At 40.6% G+C, this 17645-nt stretch overlaps 2 protein-coding genes across 2 annotated transcripts; both read left to right on the forward strand.

Moving 5' to 3' along the window:
* The first annotated feature begins 3275 nt into the window (after positions 1 to 3275).
* Positions 3276 to 5867, forward strand: LOC146451615 (uncharacterized). Its single transcript, XM_085098942.1, has one exon. It carries the CDS (start codon positions 3626 to 3628, stop codon positions 4325 to 4327), a length of 702 nt encoding a protein of 233 aa, XP_084955068.1. The 5' UTR covers positions 3276 to 3625; the 3' UTR covers positions 4328 to 5867.
* A 4226-nt stretch (positions 5868 to 10093) lies between these two features.
* Positions 10094 to 11992, forward strand: LOC146451616 (uncharacterized). The gene has a single exon (XM_085098943.1). It carries the CDS (start codon positions 10164 to 10166, stop codon positions 10827 to 10829), a length of 666 nt encoding a protein of 221 aa, XP_084955069.1. The 5' UTR covers positions 10094 to 10163; the 3' UTR covers positions 10830 to 11992.
* Positions 11993 to 17645: the final 5653 nt, after the last annotated feature.

A 17645-nucleotide genomic window follows, 5' to 3' on the forward strand; every position in this document is an offset into this window, starting at 1 on the left:
ATTTCATTGCTGTGTATAGACCCGGACTTTTTTTTACATGATTCGACAGCATGAATCGACGGTCATGATTCGACCTTTTTGTACGTAAAACCAAGGCGCAGAATCGATCGACTCATTGTTGCAATGCTAAGCCGGGTCCCTGTAACGGCGTGAAACCAGTCGTGGAATTAATCTATATAGAGTTCCGCCTTGCTCCTTATCATCGCCTCTAAAACTTTGTTTTCTCTATCTGTTCCAATACCAGGCAAAGAAAAGTTTATGCTAGCATATATTGTTCGAGATGTTGTTCAAGAAACCAAACATACACAAAACAAACACGCAGTGTTTGCAAGACAACACGTAAACAAGTAAACACGCAGTGTTTACAAGACAAGATTCTTTGTCGTCCTTTTCTTCACTTTCGGTTCACCTCGCCACGTTGCCGATACAATCTACGGATTTTTGAAACAAATGCGGTACTCAGAGGAAGTTTTTGAGGCTTTTGAGCATGCGCATTACCCAGACTGTCACGTATCATTAACACGTATCACTGCTATAATTCCCGCCCATGGGAAGAAGAAGATGACCGCACAATCAAACTACAAGGAGACAACGAAATGGAACTAACCTCATCAGAGAAAACTAAACCTAAAGTCGTCACAAACAGCTGCGGGGTAAGTAGAAACTCAAGACCCGGTTGCATAAAGCACCTTTAGATAAGTGGGACTTTTTCGTTCCAAAATGAGTAGAACTAAAGTTTGGCGTGTTCTCCACGCGACCGAGTGAATTGAAGACTAGGCCTAGTGACGTCATTCCAGGCTTATCACTGCGTTGCTCAGATCTTATCTCAGTCAATTTTACTTACCTTGTTGCGGTCAGTTGTGTTCGTTTTGTTCCTCGATGAAAAAAATAAATAAAAATGTTATACTTTATATAAGTACTGCTCAGTAACGTTCATTTATATGGTTGCACTTCAGTATTTTATTCAAAGGTTTGCTGAGGTACTAGCAGCATAACACATAACACAAAACAGCATAATAAACAGCACCACGGGAAAGAACTGCTCAGTAGCTTTCATTTGGATGGTCACACTTTAGGATTTCATCCACAGTCTGAAAAGTTAGAACCACCTTGTACAGCATAATAAACAGCACAGGAGAGTACTGTTTGAGTGTTTGATGTAGTAGACGATGAGAAGTCCAAAGACTACTGCAAAGCTGACTGGCCGTGTGGCTGGAGACGTCGGGGGCAGGGCGGGGTCCTCCCGCCCGGCCCCCTCCGCACTGGCCGTGTGGCTGGGGACGTCACGACTTTGAGAAGATTTGCTTGGCTCTTAAAGGAGCCGTTTGTTTTCTTGTGTAGGTCGCAATCTAACCGCCAAATCCGTACAGGGTACCTCCTTGGCGTTTGAGAGCGTACACTTCATTCATGGCTGTCACATTCTTCCTCTTGACGTGCTCGGCGTACGTCAAAGCATCACGGATCTCGTTCTCATGGAAAACTTTGAGAACACCACGAGTCTCCTCGTAGATCAGGCCAGAAATTCGCTTGACACCGCCACGGCGAGCAAGACGACGGATGGCTGGTTTGGTGATACCTAGGATGTCGTTTCAAAGGATTTTTCGGTGACGCTTGGCGCCTCCTTTTCCTAGACCTTAGCCTCCTTTCCCGCGACCAGACATATTTTGATTGCTACTCGTGTGATTGAATTATGCTGTTTTGGACCAGTTTTGCTTTATTTAGCGAAGTGCGTCTCCCATTAAATTAGGCTCGTTTCAAACGCCGTGCTATTGCTTTGCCGAACTCAGTTCATCACTCTCAGCACGGCAGCAGCAAGTCGTCTGATGACGGTTTGCATTGGGTTGCGTTAAAAAAAAAACAAACAAACAAACAAAACCCAACGACAACAAAAACAAAACACTTACACTCTGTTTTTTTTTTAAGAACCTTTTTTATAAGAACGTCGAGGCTGAAATTAACCAAAATTTTAAGAACGTATTAAGAAAGTTGCTCAGGCTGAGAGTCGATTAAGAACGTTTTTATTTTTCTAATCTGTATATGAAATCAAGGCAACAAATGTAAATTAACCAAAACACTTAAGGGCATGTTTTGTATAACATTAACAATGGTGACGCACATCTCGGTTTGTCATAATCAGCAGTTCTTGCCAGTACCATCTCAGCAGGAAATGTACTTTGACAGATTTCCTCGTCAGGTTTGCATTGCGGATTTACTGAAATACATGTAGTATATACCATGTAATTTAAGAACATCTTAAGAACGTTTTCAGCCCCAAAATCGCAAAAAAATATAAGAACGTTCAGCCTCAGCTCCAAAATTAGACGTTCTTATAAAAAAAAAAACCGATTGTATTCCACCAAGCACCTGACATACGAGTTCAACAAGCACAAGTGGAAGACGTAACTTGCCTTGTTACAGAACATTCTCTGGGAAAAACAAATAATTTTTATTAAACGAAAACAGCTTGAATTTGCAAACATTGCGGTAATGTAGTATCTACAAGTCTGGGAAGACATTTCTGCAAAAATTCGCTGACACTGGATAAGCCATTTTGTACTCCGGTAACTCCAAAAACCTCTTATGAGAGATTTCTTGTCCGTTGTCATCATTAAATTGTACGTATTCCTATTCCAGAATAGAATCAATCAAACGCAACCTAAGTTATATAAAGCTTGAAGCGAAGACAAAGAAGTTTAGTTTCAAAAGCCAGCCTCCTTAGATTAGGCAAAGTTTATTTCTGATTTGACCAAACATAGGTTGTACAAACATGAGCACTCCCCTACAAAAAGTGGAAACGAAAAAAATTTTAACTTTATTAGAGCCATCTGAAGCTGAACTGAGCATAAGAATAAGTAAAGCTACGTTAGAGAACCAAAACAACCAGTTTATAAGAACGTTGAGCCTGAGATTGTGGCTCTTTGAATCCAACCCTAGAGAGAGAAGCCGTTGGAACTGAAACTCGATCTACCAAATCGCCTCAAATCGACCTAGTAAACACACCGGACACAAAAGGAACTACAAAGGAGTTCAGGTGAGAAAGTTTTGTTTAAAAATCATTTCTAATTTTGCTTTCAAATTCGAATACTTTTTTTGCCCACACCAACAGGCGGCCCAAGCTCAAGCTGTGAGCAATGATCATGTTGCTTTAATAGCGGTCACGGCGCAAAAATAAGAGCTTGTATGGGAATATTTTTCGCCCCCCCCTCCCCCCCCCCTCCCCCACTCAACTAACCCCCACGCTTGCTCCCCTGGGTAGTTTAGACACTCTCCCCAGATCGCGCTCGCTTTTAAAAACCAAGATGGCGGCAACTCCATGGCGTACCTGTCTCGAAATCCCACGGAAAAAAGAGGGGACTGTGAACAGTTTATCATCGAGCTCTTGAGCTAACTGTGGTACCGGAGGAGACTAGAAGTGTGTGCTTTTTCGGTTGTACGTGAGATTGGACCGGAAGTGCGTGTTATTTCGGCTGTACGACCTGCACGTGTTATTGGAAGTGCGTCCTTTATTGGCTCTCCAAATAAATACCCTCTGCAAATTTTGATACGAATAACGTTCCTTAGCCCAAGAGTACAAGAGCGACAGAGGCAACTTAGATCCAAAGTCCACGAATATCCTTTGTCAAAGATGCCCGAGTGGAAGCGTTACTTCAACAGAACGACACTTTGCATAGGAGCCGTTGTTATTATAATAATTTTAATTGTAGGCCTTGCAGTGGGTTTTACCGTCAAGAAATACCAGGCTGAGAAGAAGTTGAAATACACCACTACGAAGTTTGAGTTACCGACTCATTATTTTGCTCGGCGGCCCAAAGGCGACGTAGACATTTACAAGGATATGCTTTATTTAACGCCGGGAAGTAAAGACGAAATAGGTCACGCGAGGAAGTGTTTGTCGTGTTTTACAAAATGGACTGTCTACATGATGAACAACGACGATGAGATAGCGGTCGTGATCAAGAAGAAACTTTGGAGTTTGACGGCCAAGTACGACATCGAAGAGCAGTGGAAAGAAAATGCCACAAGCTACAAGGTTGAGTACAGCTGGAGTGGCTCCCTATTTACGAATGAGGTTTTCATAATTAAGAATTCAAAAGGCGATGAAATTGCGCGCACCGATCGCTTTCGAATGGAATTTGGAAAAACAATCACAGTGAAAGATGCCAAAAATGGTTCGCTCCTGGGAAAGATCAACCGACCGGCATTTCAGCTTTTTTCCACTTGGGAAATAACAGTTAACAACAATGATGTCGTACCAGCGTATCTGTTTGGAGCTATTGCAACCATAACCACCTTAAAAGAGTCTGAAGACAGCGACAAGAAAAAATGATGAGACTGACATGTTGTTTTGCACGTATTTTCAAGTGTTTTAGAATATCGGATTGTTTGGACATTATTGTCATCCTTCATGTGATTTAAATAGTTACTTAAAATAAGGATTAAAGTTAGGGTATCGACTTTCTGAAATAACCATGGGGGCTTTTATAAGTCGAACCAGCTACAAGTCTGCAAGATGGCACAAACTCATGCAACATACAAAAACTCACACAACAAATACTCAGTCACACAATGTTTCTCTCCACAACAGTACTGTGAAATTAATTCCCAACTTATCGAGCTAACTGCTGGTAAGTGTTGTTGGAGGCTTGAGTCCAAATGCTATACACATTAGCTTATCAGGTTATGTTACGGTCAATTGGCCAATATTTTACACATAAGCAAAACTGATGATTTCTCATTGTTTACGACATCTAAAATAAAAAAAAATTCAAGTTTGACTGGATGATGTCGCTTTGCTCTTGATGTCCGAGTTCACAACTTGCTCTCCACCAGGGCAGATTCTGTACCATGTGACCCTTAGCTACGAAGGGTCCATTGAGCCAACCAAGTCTACTCTCGGTAGCAAGCATCTCCATGGGATTTTTGGGTTTTTCTGTTTGCTTTCTAATTCTTGACAAAGTCAGGATGAGAAGAAAAAAATGGGATGAAGTGGGGAGGGAAGATTTCCTGGATAGGGGGGGGGGGGGGGGAGGCCTCCCGTTGAAAGTGAAGGGAGTTATCGTCGTATAGATGTTAAACATTTCTGGTTTCCAAAATCTAAAGTGACTTCCGTCAGAGGTATGGTGGTTCCATTTAGGGTAGTGGCTGAAAATTTAAGTGGAAATTAATGTCAGTCAACTGGTTTAGTACCGCTAGCGCTTAGGGGTAAAAAATTGTTCAGACCTTCTGATGATCATCTCTGTCACTTTTATATGGGAGTCCCTCCCAGGGTTATTGCTATGCAGACTAATTAAGCCAAGTGTTGTGTTCAGCTTTGCACTCGTAACAAACTTGTTTGTTTGTGAGTAAAATTATATGACAACTGTTTTTGTACAGAGGTTAGTGGCATGTAAGGGTAATGTGACTTTTTTACTGTGTAATTTTTTGATTTTTGGTAAAAATTCTGATTGTGTTCTATGTAGAAAGAACATACTCCTAATACAGATTGGAGTCAAGATTGTATGGAACAATAAATGAATGGATCTTGGGACACGTTTCTGGCATCCACTGCAGATTTTGCAGGGATAGATGACATCATCACCTAATTGGCAAAGGAGAGAGAGCGTGGGATCGAGATCATCAAATGCACTCCCTAATCTTTGATTATTACCAGTTTTTGGAGTTTCAAATTTTGCTGAAGACTGTTTGATATGTAAGGATTGGTAGTATACAATATTTATTGTGCTTTATCACATGTTTGAAAGAGAGGAACTACATATAGATAACTATCATGTAAAGGCATTTTTAAAAGGTGTTTTTGTAACAAAATAAAAGAAATTTAACTCAACAGTTTTGTGCTGACTATAAAAGCATTAAACAGATTCATTTGAGTTTGTTGTAGAATTTACTGGTTTTTCCTTTTTGTGGATTTTATATTTTTCTTTCATCTGAATATTTTGACTTTTGGGTTTGCCTGAACTATCTCTGTTTAGCATACCTCAGTGACCGACTATCGCGTAACGCGCAATCTGATTGGCTACACAGGTGTCGTCTATCGATCGGTAGACGGCAGTTTGTCAGAGCGCGCGTGATTTAGCATGCATCATTGCACAAATATATCAAAATTTATGAAATAAAAAGATCTTTTTGCTTCATAGATCGATCCCTGAGGTATGCTAAAACAATTAGACGGCCCGCTCTCGGTTTCTATCGCCTTTGATAGTTGGCTCGGGGCGAATCAGCCGATAGAAACCTCGAGCTCGCCGTCTAATTGTTGAATATTATGATGTTAGTTGCTCTGGATAAGGGCTGGGGGTGGGGGTACTCCTTGTAACGGCCTATAAGTGGCTGGGAGTATCTTTTTTCAAGGTATACGTATATAAGAGGGCGGGGATTTCAGGAGCTGAAATACAGAAAGGGTAGGGAAATTCGTCTTTTTTAAAGGCTCTCTCAAAATATCTTGAACAGAACCACTGAAAATAGATGCAGTTTTTCTACTGTAGGTATGTGAAAGGGATATGTTACCTTTTCTGTCAAAGGGTAAAGTTTTGGAAGGGGTGGAGCCTCCCTATAGACAAATTTATTGAGCACACTCCCCCCCCCCCCCACGTTTTAAGAGGCTGCACAAATAAACAAATTTACCCAACCATTGCAATTACAAATATGTGGAGAAGAGTAAAGGGAATATACACGTTGGTGTTTTCCATAAACATGATTATTTTGTTCTTGATGAACTGAGCACTAAGCATCGCGAAGGCTCACTTTTCTTGGAGTTATAGAGAAACTCGCTCAAGCACGTAAAGTTTTGAAAATCACCTGCCGTAGGCGGCGAGCAGTCGTACATTTTTCCTCAGATTGTGCGCGCAAAGTGAGAGTAAAATTTTTCAAATTAGAAAAGTGATCTTGAAGGTATTGGGGAGAGGGAGGAAAAAGTCCGCGTTTCCCTTGACTTGGGCTACAGAACTTAGGAGAAGGAAGAGGCTGTTTGCGGTCTTTGCCTGCCGGTGAGCCAGTAAAAACGCTGTTTGTGTATTCCTTCTCCAGGCGATGCCCCGAAGAGCTCCCTGGGAAGACCCCAAAGAACGTCTCCTCAGGAGACTACCTTTGACCAGTAAGAAGAAAGCATGTTCATTTTATTCTCTAGTTTTCCTCCATTTCTGCCTTAATCCCGGTTCAAATGTCGAACTTTGCATGTGCAAAATTTTCTGAAAATTTTCTAATGGAAATATAGCTATTAGGTGTCCTCGAACTTTCGGCAAGACCCATCAGGATAGCTAAAACTTTCGGATGAGACAAAAAGTCTCCTCAAACTTCCGGAATTACCAAAGTTCCCCTAAAATATCCGAACAGATAAATATTTTTTGGGCAGCTCTAAATTAACCAAACAGGCCTGTAAAGCATGCAGAAATCCATTTTAGGCACTTCTGGTTTATTTGGAAAGATTTGGTCGTTGGGTGCCCCTCTCCTGTTGTCTCAATCGGGCTCAATATATATTATTTTACGCGAAATGAAAACGGCATACGTCGATGAAAATAGCCCGGAAATTAATCTGGTCAGTAATGCAAACTCATCTTGTGCTTCAAGGCTGATAAAGGAGGACCTGTTTTCATGATTACGCGCTTAAGTTCACTTTTGTAAACATGTGTTTGGTACAAATCTTTCCAAGGAAGGTAAATGTTTGCTTTGTCGGAATTGGTGATTCAAAATTTAACCACTAATATACGAACATGATGATTGACAGAACGACTGTCACGCAGTATGAAGGTCGCCTGAATGTCAAATTTTTCTGTTCTGATTTGATGTGTTCTCATTCGATATCCAGCTTAAAATATAAATCATGGCGGGTAATCAACGTTCAGTGGACTACGAAAATAATACTTAAATATAAGCAATCAAACGAGTAAAACAAATAAGTATAATAACATGTATAAAGTTAGGGAAAGATTCTGGAGACCTAAATCCCTAGTGAAATGGGTATCCCCGTCTAATATCAGTCGCTTCATGGTGGAATCTGCAGGGTTACATACTGACTGAAAACGTTGCAACGAGTACCCAAGAAAAGAAATTAGCCTTACAAATCGGCATCCTAAGTATTTAGGGAGAATGAAATATATGGCAATATGGGATACCTACAGTCCCTATTGATATGGATATCCCCGTCCAATTATATCGCTTCGTGGTGGAATTGGCCGACAGGAAAAATAAATGCCAACTTAAATAGACTGAAAACGTTACAATGAGTACTCAAGAAAAGAAATCAACTCCACAAATCGGCTTTCTAAAGTAAAGGAGAATGAAATATATGGGATACCTAAATCCCTAGTGATATGGGTATCCCCTTCCAATATGACTGGTAACATAACATAACATAACATAACATAACATAACATAACATAACATAACATAACATAACATAACATAACATAACATAACATAACATAACATAACATAACATAACATAACATAACATAACATAACATAACATAACATAACATAACATAACACAACATAACATAACATAACATAACATAACATAACAACATATTTTATTGGCATTCCCATAGGTATTGCATATAATAATTACATGCGGATTAACAAGTCATCACGCCTCAAGGACGCTTCATATATAAAATGACTCATTTTTTTTACAAATCACGGGGTCTACGCAATTAGATCTTCGTCTGATAAATTTTTAAAACTTTCACAATATTTTCTAATGTCGTAAAATAAGTTGTTCCGTAAATCAGCGTATGAGACGCAGTCGAAAAAGAAATGGCACTCATCTTCTACATTTATTTTTGACTTCGTAGTGGAATCGGCGGAAAGGAAAAATATCTGCCAAGTTACATAGACCAAAAACGTTCAGATGCGTACCCAAAAAAAAAAAAAAATCAGCTTTACATATCGGTTTTCTAAAGTATTTAGCGAGAATGAAATAAGTGGGATACCTAAATCCCCAGTGATATGGGTATCCCCCTCCAATATGGCTGTCACGTTTTCGGTCGTCCCCTTCACCGTTGAAACAGCCGAAAGTTAAAAAAAGCCACGCTAATAGTTTCATTGAATACGAGAAATCTGTTTTACAAATCAGGTTTATGAAGTACTGAGGGAGTGAAAGATTGGGGTAGTGATATGGGAGTATCCCCATCTCTGATTTGTCTGCCGAAAGGGAAATAATAAAAAACTCAAAGCAAAAGCGGGATTGCCAGGACAGCTACCTTTGTTTCATAAATCATTCCTTCTTGTTCAGGATTTTTCATTTTGCTCAACTCCCCTGCCCTCTCCCCCCAAAATATAATGGTCCACAAAGGAAGTGGGGGGACAGCGGGCAGACTGAGGGTCAAACGCACGTCTTGAATTACCGATCAACTCTGCAACAGGACCCAGACCAAAATAACTCCTTTTGCGTTCGATACCGTTAAGGGGGAGATTTGGGTGTCAAGTAGGCTTTAAGTTGTTGTTATATACTTAGGTCAAAACTGACCTAAGTTTTAGAAGCTTCTTTTGCTTGCGGATTTTAAATTTAAAAAAAATATAATTTTGATGTCGACAAATCAATGTGGAAGAAGTATGCATGGCAGTGAAAAGCAATTCTTACATTGTAATAATCTGGCCAGTAGTAACGCTGCTTGATCGGCTTCTTGTATCCTTTCATTTATCGATGTAAAGCAGGGAATCTTATTATTGATCGTACTCGCATTTTTTGCAAAATTTTCGTAAAACTAACTTTTTTGTTTCGTAAAAAACCCGAGCGGATAGTACTGGCTTTTGATATAGTCTCAAACATTTCTATATTTTTGGGAATCCATCTTTCGAAGATTTTCCGTATTTCCCGCGAAATTCTACTCGCATGTTTAGAGATACCCAAATCACTAGTGTTTTGGGCATGGGAGGAGGGTACCGGGGGATACGGAAAACACGGCAGCCATATTGGAAGGGGATACCCATATCGCTGTGACACCTGCTCTCGGAAATTGCTGATGAACCTGATGAATGTTTATAAACCTTGAGCTGCTAACGTCCATCAGTAATTTACATGCAGGAAACAAACACTTTCTGTTGATTAGCACCTGCGTTTACTTGGTTTTGTCTGCCGGTCGATCAATCTCCAGAATGTTACTGAAATCTCCGGATTTTTTTACCTCAGTCTCCAGATTTTCGGTGCTTTGAGGTTGAGAGGTCTGAAGATGCCCGATATTTTTATGATTTTAATGTTCGGCCTTATGATGGGTTTAACCGTCAAGAAATACCAGGCTGAAAAGAAGTTGAAATACACCACTACGAAGTTTGAGTTACCGACTCATTATTTTGCTGGGCTGCCCAAATTCGTAGACGTTTACAAGGATATGCTGTATTTGACGCCTGGCAGTAAAGACGAAATAGGTCACGCGAGGAAGTGTGTGTCGTGCGTTTTAAAGTGGACTGTCTATATGGTGAACAACGACGACGAGATAGCGGTCGTGATCACGAAGAATTTTTGGAGTTGGACGGCCAAGTACGACATCGAAGAACAGTGGAAAGAAAATGCCACAAGCTACAAGGTTGAGTACAACCGGAGTGGCTCCGGATTTACGAATGAGGTTTTCATAATTAAGAATTCAAAAGGCGATGAAATTGCTCGCACCGATCGCTTTCGAATGGAAATATTTGGCAAAACAATCACAGTGAAAGATGCCAAAAATGGTTCGCTCCTGGGAGAGATCACGCAACCGGTATTTCAGCTTTTTTCCACTTGGGAAATAACAGTTAAACACAAAGATGTCGTACCAGCGTATCTGTTCGGAGCTATTGCAACCATAACCACCAGAAAAGAGCTTGAAGACAGCCTCAAGAAAAAATTATCACGAGGCTGACGTGTGGTTTTGCACGTATTTTTAAGTGTTTTAAGCCGGCGACACACTTGGCGATTTTATACGCAGATCGCCGCGATCGGCCAAAATTGCCAGGAACGAGTTGCATATTAACTTAACGGCGGGCGTAAATGCTATCGTCAGACGTTAAAATACTGAATGTGACTGGGCTGAAGGTCTGGCTTTAGCAGTTACACCCAACGTGAAATTTTATGCAACTCACCCCAGGTGTGCCCGGTGGAGCGTTTTTGATTTTCGTCGATCGCCGCGATAGGCGCACAAGATCGCCGATAACTGGCATGTCAGATATCGGCGATTAAATTCGCCAAGTGTGTCCGTTTCCGCGATTTTCTACAGTCATTACTGCGAATCGCCAGTAAAGTCAACCCATCAGGTTGGGCGATTTTATCACATGAATTTTCAAAACTGCCACATCGACGAGATCGGCGAAAAAATCGCTAGGTGTGTCCGCATCAATCGGTGGCGAAAATCGCTTGCGATTTTCGCTGGCGATCAAATTCGCCGCGATCGGCGTATAAAATCGTCAGGTGTGTCGCCGGCTTTAGAATATCGGATTGTTTGGACATTATCCTGACATCCTGCAAGTGATTACTTAAAATTAGGGTTAAAGTTAGAGTGCTGACTGCCTGGGGTAGCCATGGGGGCTTTTAAAAGTAGAACCAGGCATCCAAATTTTTTACGGTGCGACGCGCCTTACCGTGCCACCCAACAACTTTTTTTACAAGTTAGCCATAAAATACAGAGCGACATGTTTTCAATAATTCGTTGTTGCAACACTTGCCTGTTGGACTTTGCAAGGAGGCGTGACCGTTAAACAAATTCGCGTATCCTGATTGGCTAACTTGTAAAAGAAATTTGTTGGTCTGCACGATGGCACAAACTCATGCAACAGACAAAAACTTACACAACAAATACACAATAACACAATGGTTCTCTCCACAGCAGTGCTGTGAAATTATTCCCAACTTATCCAGCTAACTACTAGTAAGTGTTGTTGGAGGCTTGAGTCCAAATTCTATACACATTAGCTTAACATGAACAGGTGTTAGTACTGTGTTAGTATAATTACTCAAGTGATTATAGAGATTCTGGTGATCTGATTGGTCTAGGATTGCGTCAAAGGATTGTGTTCGATGTAGAAAGAACATACTCCTAATACAGATTGGAGTCAAGATTGTATGGAACAACAAATGAACGGATCTTGACACGTATCTGGCATAACCCTGCAGATTTTGTAGGGGTAGTTGACATCATCACCAAATTAGCAAAGGAGGGAGAGCCTGAGATTAAGATCATCAAATGCACTCCCTAATCTTTGATTATTACTAGTTTTTAGAATTTTAAATTTGAGCAAATTTTGCTGAAGACTGTTTGTTATGTAAGGATTAGTGGTGTACAATTTTAGGAGAGGAACTACATAAAGATCACTTAATTAAGCTATCATGTAAAGGCATTTTTTAAATGCCTTTTTGTAGCAAAATCAAAAATTTTTAACTCCACAGTTTTGTGCTAACTATAAAAGCATTAAATAGATTCATTTGAGTTTGTTGTATTAGTGGTTTTTCCTTTTTGTGGATTTTGCCTGAACTTTCTCTGTATATTATGATATAAGTTGATCTGGATAAGAGCCGGGGGGTGGGAGTACTCTTTGTAATGGCCTATTAGTGGCTGGGAGCACCTTTTTCAGGCTAGAGGTATATAAGAGGGTAGGGATTACAGGAGCTGAAATATAGAAAAGAGTAGGGAAACCGTCTTTTTTAAAGGCTCTCTCGAAATGTCTCAAACAGACCCACTTTAAAGAGATGCAGTTTTCTACTGTAGGCATGTGAAAGGGTTATGCTACCTTTTCTGTCAAAAGGTAAGGTTTTGGTTTCCTTCCTACCCTATTTCATGTTTTTCTTGTCTTTTCTCCTGTGTTGCCTTTAAAGAAGCTCAAAAAAGTTCTTCATTATTTTAGTCCTCCCAAAAACCTTTCCTTATTCTTGTTTCTTTGATTTTATAGATCAGTCCACCTTCTTAATTAGCAAATGAATTTATTCTTTCTTTTTGTTCAAATTTGTTGTAAATTAATTAATTCTTTCTTTCTTTTTTTGTCGCCTTGATTAGCTATGCTACCTGCGACTGCAAGAAATTGTAAATGTAAAACAACAACAAAAAAAAACTTAATAAAGTTGAAGTTGAAGTTCGATGGGGTGGAGCCTCCCCTTAGAAAAATTTATTGGGCCCCCACCCCCCCTCCCCCAGTTTAAGAGGCTGCACAAATAAACAAATTCATCCAACCATTGCAATAACAAATATGTGGAGAAGAGTAAAGGGAATATACACTTCGAAATTTTTTTCCATATTAAAACATGATTATTTTGTTCTTGATGACCTGAGCACTAAGCATTGCGAAGGCTCACTTTTCTTGGAGTTATTGAGCAACTGGCTCGAGCACGTAAAGTTGTGGACATCAACTGCCGTAGACTGTAAGCAGTCGTACTTTTTTCCTCAGAAGGCACACGAAAATTAAAGTGAGAGTAAAATTTTTCAAATTAGAAAAGTGATCTCGAAGGGATTGGGGAGAGGGAGGTAAAAGTCCCCGTTTCTTTTGTCTTGGGCAACAGAACTTAAGAGAAGAAAGAGACTGTTCACGGTCTTCGCCCGCCGGCAAGCCAGTAAAAACGCTGTTTGTGTATTCCTTCTCCAGGTGATGCCCCGAAAGGCTCCCTGGGAAGACCCCAAAGAAAGTCTTTTCAGGAGACTACCTTTGACCAGTAAGAAGAAAGCATGTTAGTTCATGTTCATTTTATTCTGTAGTTTTCCTCCATTTCTGTCATCATTATCAGCATCCAACCCCGGTCGTATCTGTGGTTTCTCAGTGCGGTGAGGTCCTCTGCCTTTCTCTGCGCTAGCGCACGTGAAAATCCCCATTCAGTTGGAAACTGCAGTCTTGTCTCTTCACCTACATAGCGGGTAATTTTATTTCTCAGTGCTTTAGAGTATCACAGCCACTCGGCAAAATTTTCATTTATCAAAGTACCGCCCACGTAGCGAGTTTTCATACACGCTGGCGTGCCGACGTGTCGCTCCTGAGGGATACTGAGAGCCTAGCCGGTGTAGCAGGTGTAATCGGGGATGGGAAGCGAAACAAAGGCCTTTTTTTTTCTCTCACTTTTCTTTCGCTCCTAATCTCCCTGCCCGATTACCGATTACACTTGCTACGTAGGCTTGATAGAGTCCTGTCCGTAGCCAGTCTACGATTACAGTTATCGGGATATGGGATATTTATGCCTCGCAATGAAAGGATGCGGGATTTTTCAATGGAAAATGACAGGAATATGAAGTACAGTAGAACCCCGCCAACTTCCAAGGAAAACAAATGATAGTTCGAGTTAGCGGGCTGGTGTTGAACTTCATGTATGCTGTTAATGATTAATAAAATATCGTGTTTTTATCATTCTTTCACAATCACGAATCGCTATGCAATACGTTTGTCTCATAATTAGCCTTTTGATAAGAGGTAATACAAATTCCTGGATGACTGTTTACCAGTAAACAGTTCAGAAATAGAGGTTATTTGGTGACAGTTCCCGTTATTTTTTACCTTTTAAATTTTAGCACCGGCTAAGAGATACCAGTCCATAAATTTTACCCTTGAGGTTTAGTGATCAATGTTTTCGAGTTATCGGGTAAATTTGAGCAAAGAGAAACTGACAGATTAGTTGGGGTTAGCGGGGAGTTCGAGTTAACCTCAGTTTAAACCCTTCGAGTTAACTTCGATTTAGCGTGATTAATCAGGTAGGGTTCTAACGCGGTATAGTTGTATACATCCTCCTTAATTTTTTTAAGGGTGGCATGGTCTGTCCACGTCCCGCGACCAATAGAGAATGCTAGCCGACGCTGGGGTACTGTTAAGGTCTCAGTTCCTTATGACAATTTAAAACCTGATTATTTTTTTAGGGACTACAAGCTATGACAATTTTAGAACCCGGCGTTCAGCAAAGCAGTAATCCATGTGTGGAAGTTGAAGTGTAATTATCATTATTTCCATGTCTTAGGTTTCCGGATCTTAGGTTTCCAGGTCTTCGCTTTCTGGGTCTTAAATTTCCAAGTCTTAAGGCCTGGCTAAACCGGCTAAGAAACATCGTTGCGGCACTGTTGCGGCGGCAAATGTTTCTCAGTTTAGACGCGCGGGAAACATGTTGCGGAAACAAATTTTGCTGCTCGGAAACGGAAAATGTTTTTGCCTTAGGTCAAAAACATTTTTGCTACCCGGACACAAATTTTGCTTCTGAAACATATGTTTCCCAGTTTAGCCACCATGAAAGCAATGTTGACTAGTGTCCAGTGCTGCTCGTTAAAATGTTTTCAAGCAACAAAGTCTGTCTATTATTATGCGCATGCGTGACCCTCTGTTTTCCGAAACAATGTTTCCTCGTTTAGCCACCGGATCAGCAAAACATTTTGTTTGCTTCCCGCTAATTTAGCCACCTCAAAAACATAACAAGAAACAATGTTTCTGCAACGTTTCCTAGTTTAGCCAGGCCTTTAGGTCTTAGGTCTTAGGTTTCTAGACACCCATTAATACAGTGCAACTCTCGAACTGCGAGGCGTTGTTTTCCTTTGAAAGAAAATAAAGATATGTTTATCTTTGAGTTCTGTTCGCTTTTGCTTTATGAATCTCGGTATGCATACAACAAATAAGTTATTTCACAGTTAGTTCGCTTGAACGATCTATTCACTCGTCTATGTAAAACAAACTCACTCGCGCTTTACACAACTTGTGAATAAAATATCGTACGCGCTCACCAACCGTGAAATAACCTATAAATCATACGTGTTTCGTTTCTATGCTGGGTATTGACGTCATTTTTAAAACACCTGGCAACATCACTTTTCTTGTTTTTTCAGGTTCCTTGAACACAACTAGCCTAGTGGCTCGCTTTCTTCACAAATAGCCCACGGGAGTACATAAGCTGCCAGACTAAACAGCGGCAGAAGCAACTTAGATCCAAAGCCCACAAACATCCTTTGTCAAAAATGCCCGAGTGGAATCGTTACTCCAACAGAACGACACTTTGCATAGCCAGCATAGGAGCCGTTGTTATTGTAATAATTTTAATTGTCGGTCTTGCAGTGGGTTTAACCGCCAAGAAATACCAGGCTGAAAAGAAGTTGAAATATACCACTACGAAGTTTGAGTTACCGACTCATTATTTTGCTCAGCGGCCTAAAGTTAAAGGCGTAGACATTTACAAGGATATGCATATGGTTTATTTAACGCCTGGAAGTGAAGACGAAATAGGCTACGCGAGGACGCGTGTCGAGTCGTGCTTTTCAAAAGGGACTGTCTACATGATGAACAACCCGACGAGATAGCGGTCGTGATAAAACATTGGAGTTTTACGGTGAAGTACGACATCGAAGAACAGTGGAAAGAAAATGCTACAAACTGGAAGGTTGAGTACAGCTGGAGCCCGGGGGGGGGGGTTTATCCCTCATATGGGCTATATAGGTATGTGCGGCGCCAAAGGGTATGTTTTTTCGGCTGTCTTGGTCATAAATAGGGTATGGATTTTAGCCATTTTGCCGCCATTTTGGTAATAAATAGGGTATAGATTTTTGCACTCTAGTCCTGGGTTCGTTTTTTTTTTTAGATGACGCTACTTCAGTTCATAAATAGGGTAGGGAAAATCGCAGATTTTGGTCATAAATAGGGTAAGGGTTTTGAGAAGCGGGCCGCACACCCCTACCCAATTTGTTTTGGAGTACCTCCCCCCCCGGGCTCATCTGCTTCGAATGATCCTGAGGTTTTCCTAATTAAGAATTCAAAAGGCGATGAAATTGCTCGCACCGATCGCTTTCAAATGGATTTTGACAATACAATCACAGTGAAAGATGCCAAAAATGGTTCGCTCCTGGGAGAGATCAAGCGACCGACATTTCAGCTTTTTCTCGCTTGGGAAATCACAGTTAACAACACAGACGTCATACCAGCGTATCTGTTCGGAGCTATTGCAACCATAACCACCATGACAGAGTCTGATCCTGGCGACAAGAAAAAATGATAAAAAGACTGACATGTGGTTTTGCACGTATTTTCAAGTGTTTTAGAATATCGGATCTTTTTGGATATTATCCTCATCCTGCATGCGATTTAAATAGTTACTTAAAATTAGGTTTAAAGTTAGGGTACTGACTACCTGAAATAACCATTGGGGAGTTTAAAAGTAGAACCAGGCAGCCAGTTTTTTTAACTGTTAAATAAACTAGTATACCGGAACGGAAGTGAATGCTGCCTTGGGGAGGCAGGTGAGTGCTGTTACGATGAGAATAAGAAGGGGAGGTTGAAAGAGTTGAAAATGACCCATGGGGCCAGTATGTGAAACGGGAAAACGCAGTGATGACAAGAAACGTGTATAACAACGGAAATGTGTATTTAATGACGTGTCAAAGGAAACAGAACTTACAATTGTATTTGTTTGAAACTGTTAAATATATAATAAATTGTATTAACGGTGGAACAGGCTTCTGACTAATACTTACTGTTACTAAGTAGTGAGCGTTCCTAAAACGCCCTCTATTAGAGTGATTACATGAAACCTGTGAAACAGCTACAAGGTTTAAAATATCGGACATTTGAAATGTTTTTTCCTGTTGCACTTGTTTATTTGGTAAGATAATGAATCTAATTTTTGTTTAATTTACGGGGCGTATAAACATACACCAAGGGTTCAAGTTTGGAACGAGGCGTACAAACATGCACCAAGTGATCAAATTTAGAACGAAACGTGAAAATTCACACCAAAGGAAGCA

The sequence above is a fragment of the Pavona decussata genome, unplaced genomic scaffold (assembly GCF_977016875.1).
Source record: "Pavona decussata unplaced genomic scaffold, jaPavDecu1.1 SCAFFOLD_386, whole genome shotgun sequence".
In the NCBI taxonomy this organism is placed as follows: domain Eukaryota; kingdom Metazoa; phylum Cnidaria; class Anthozoa; order Scleractinia; family Agariciidae; genus Pavona; species Pavona decussata.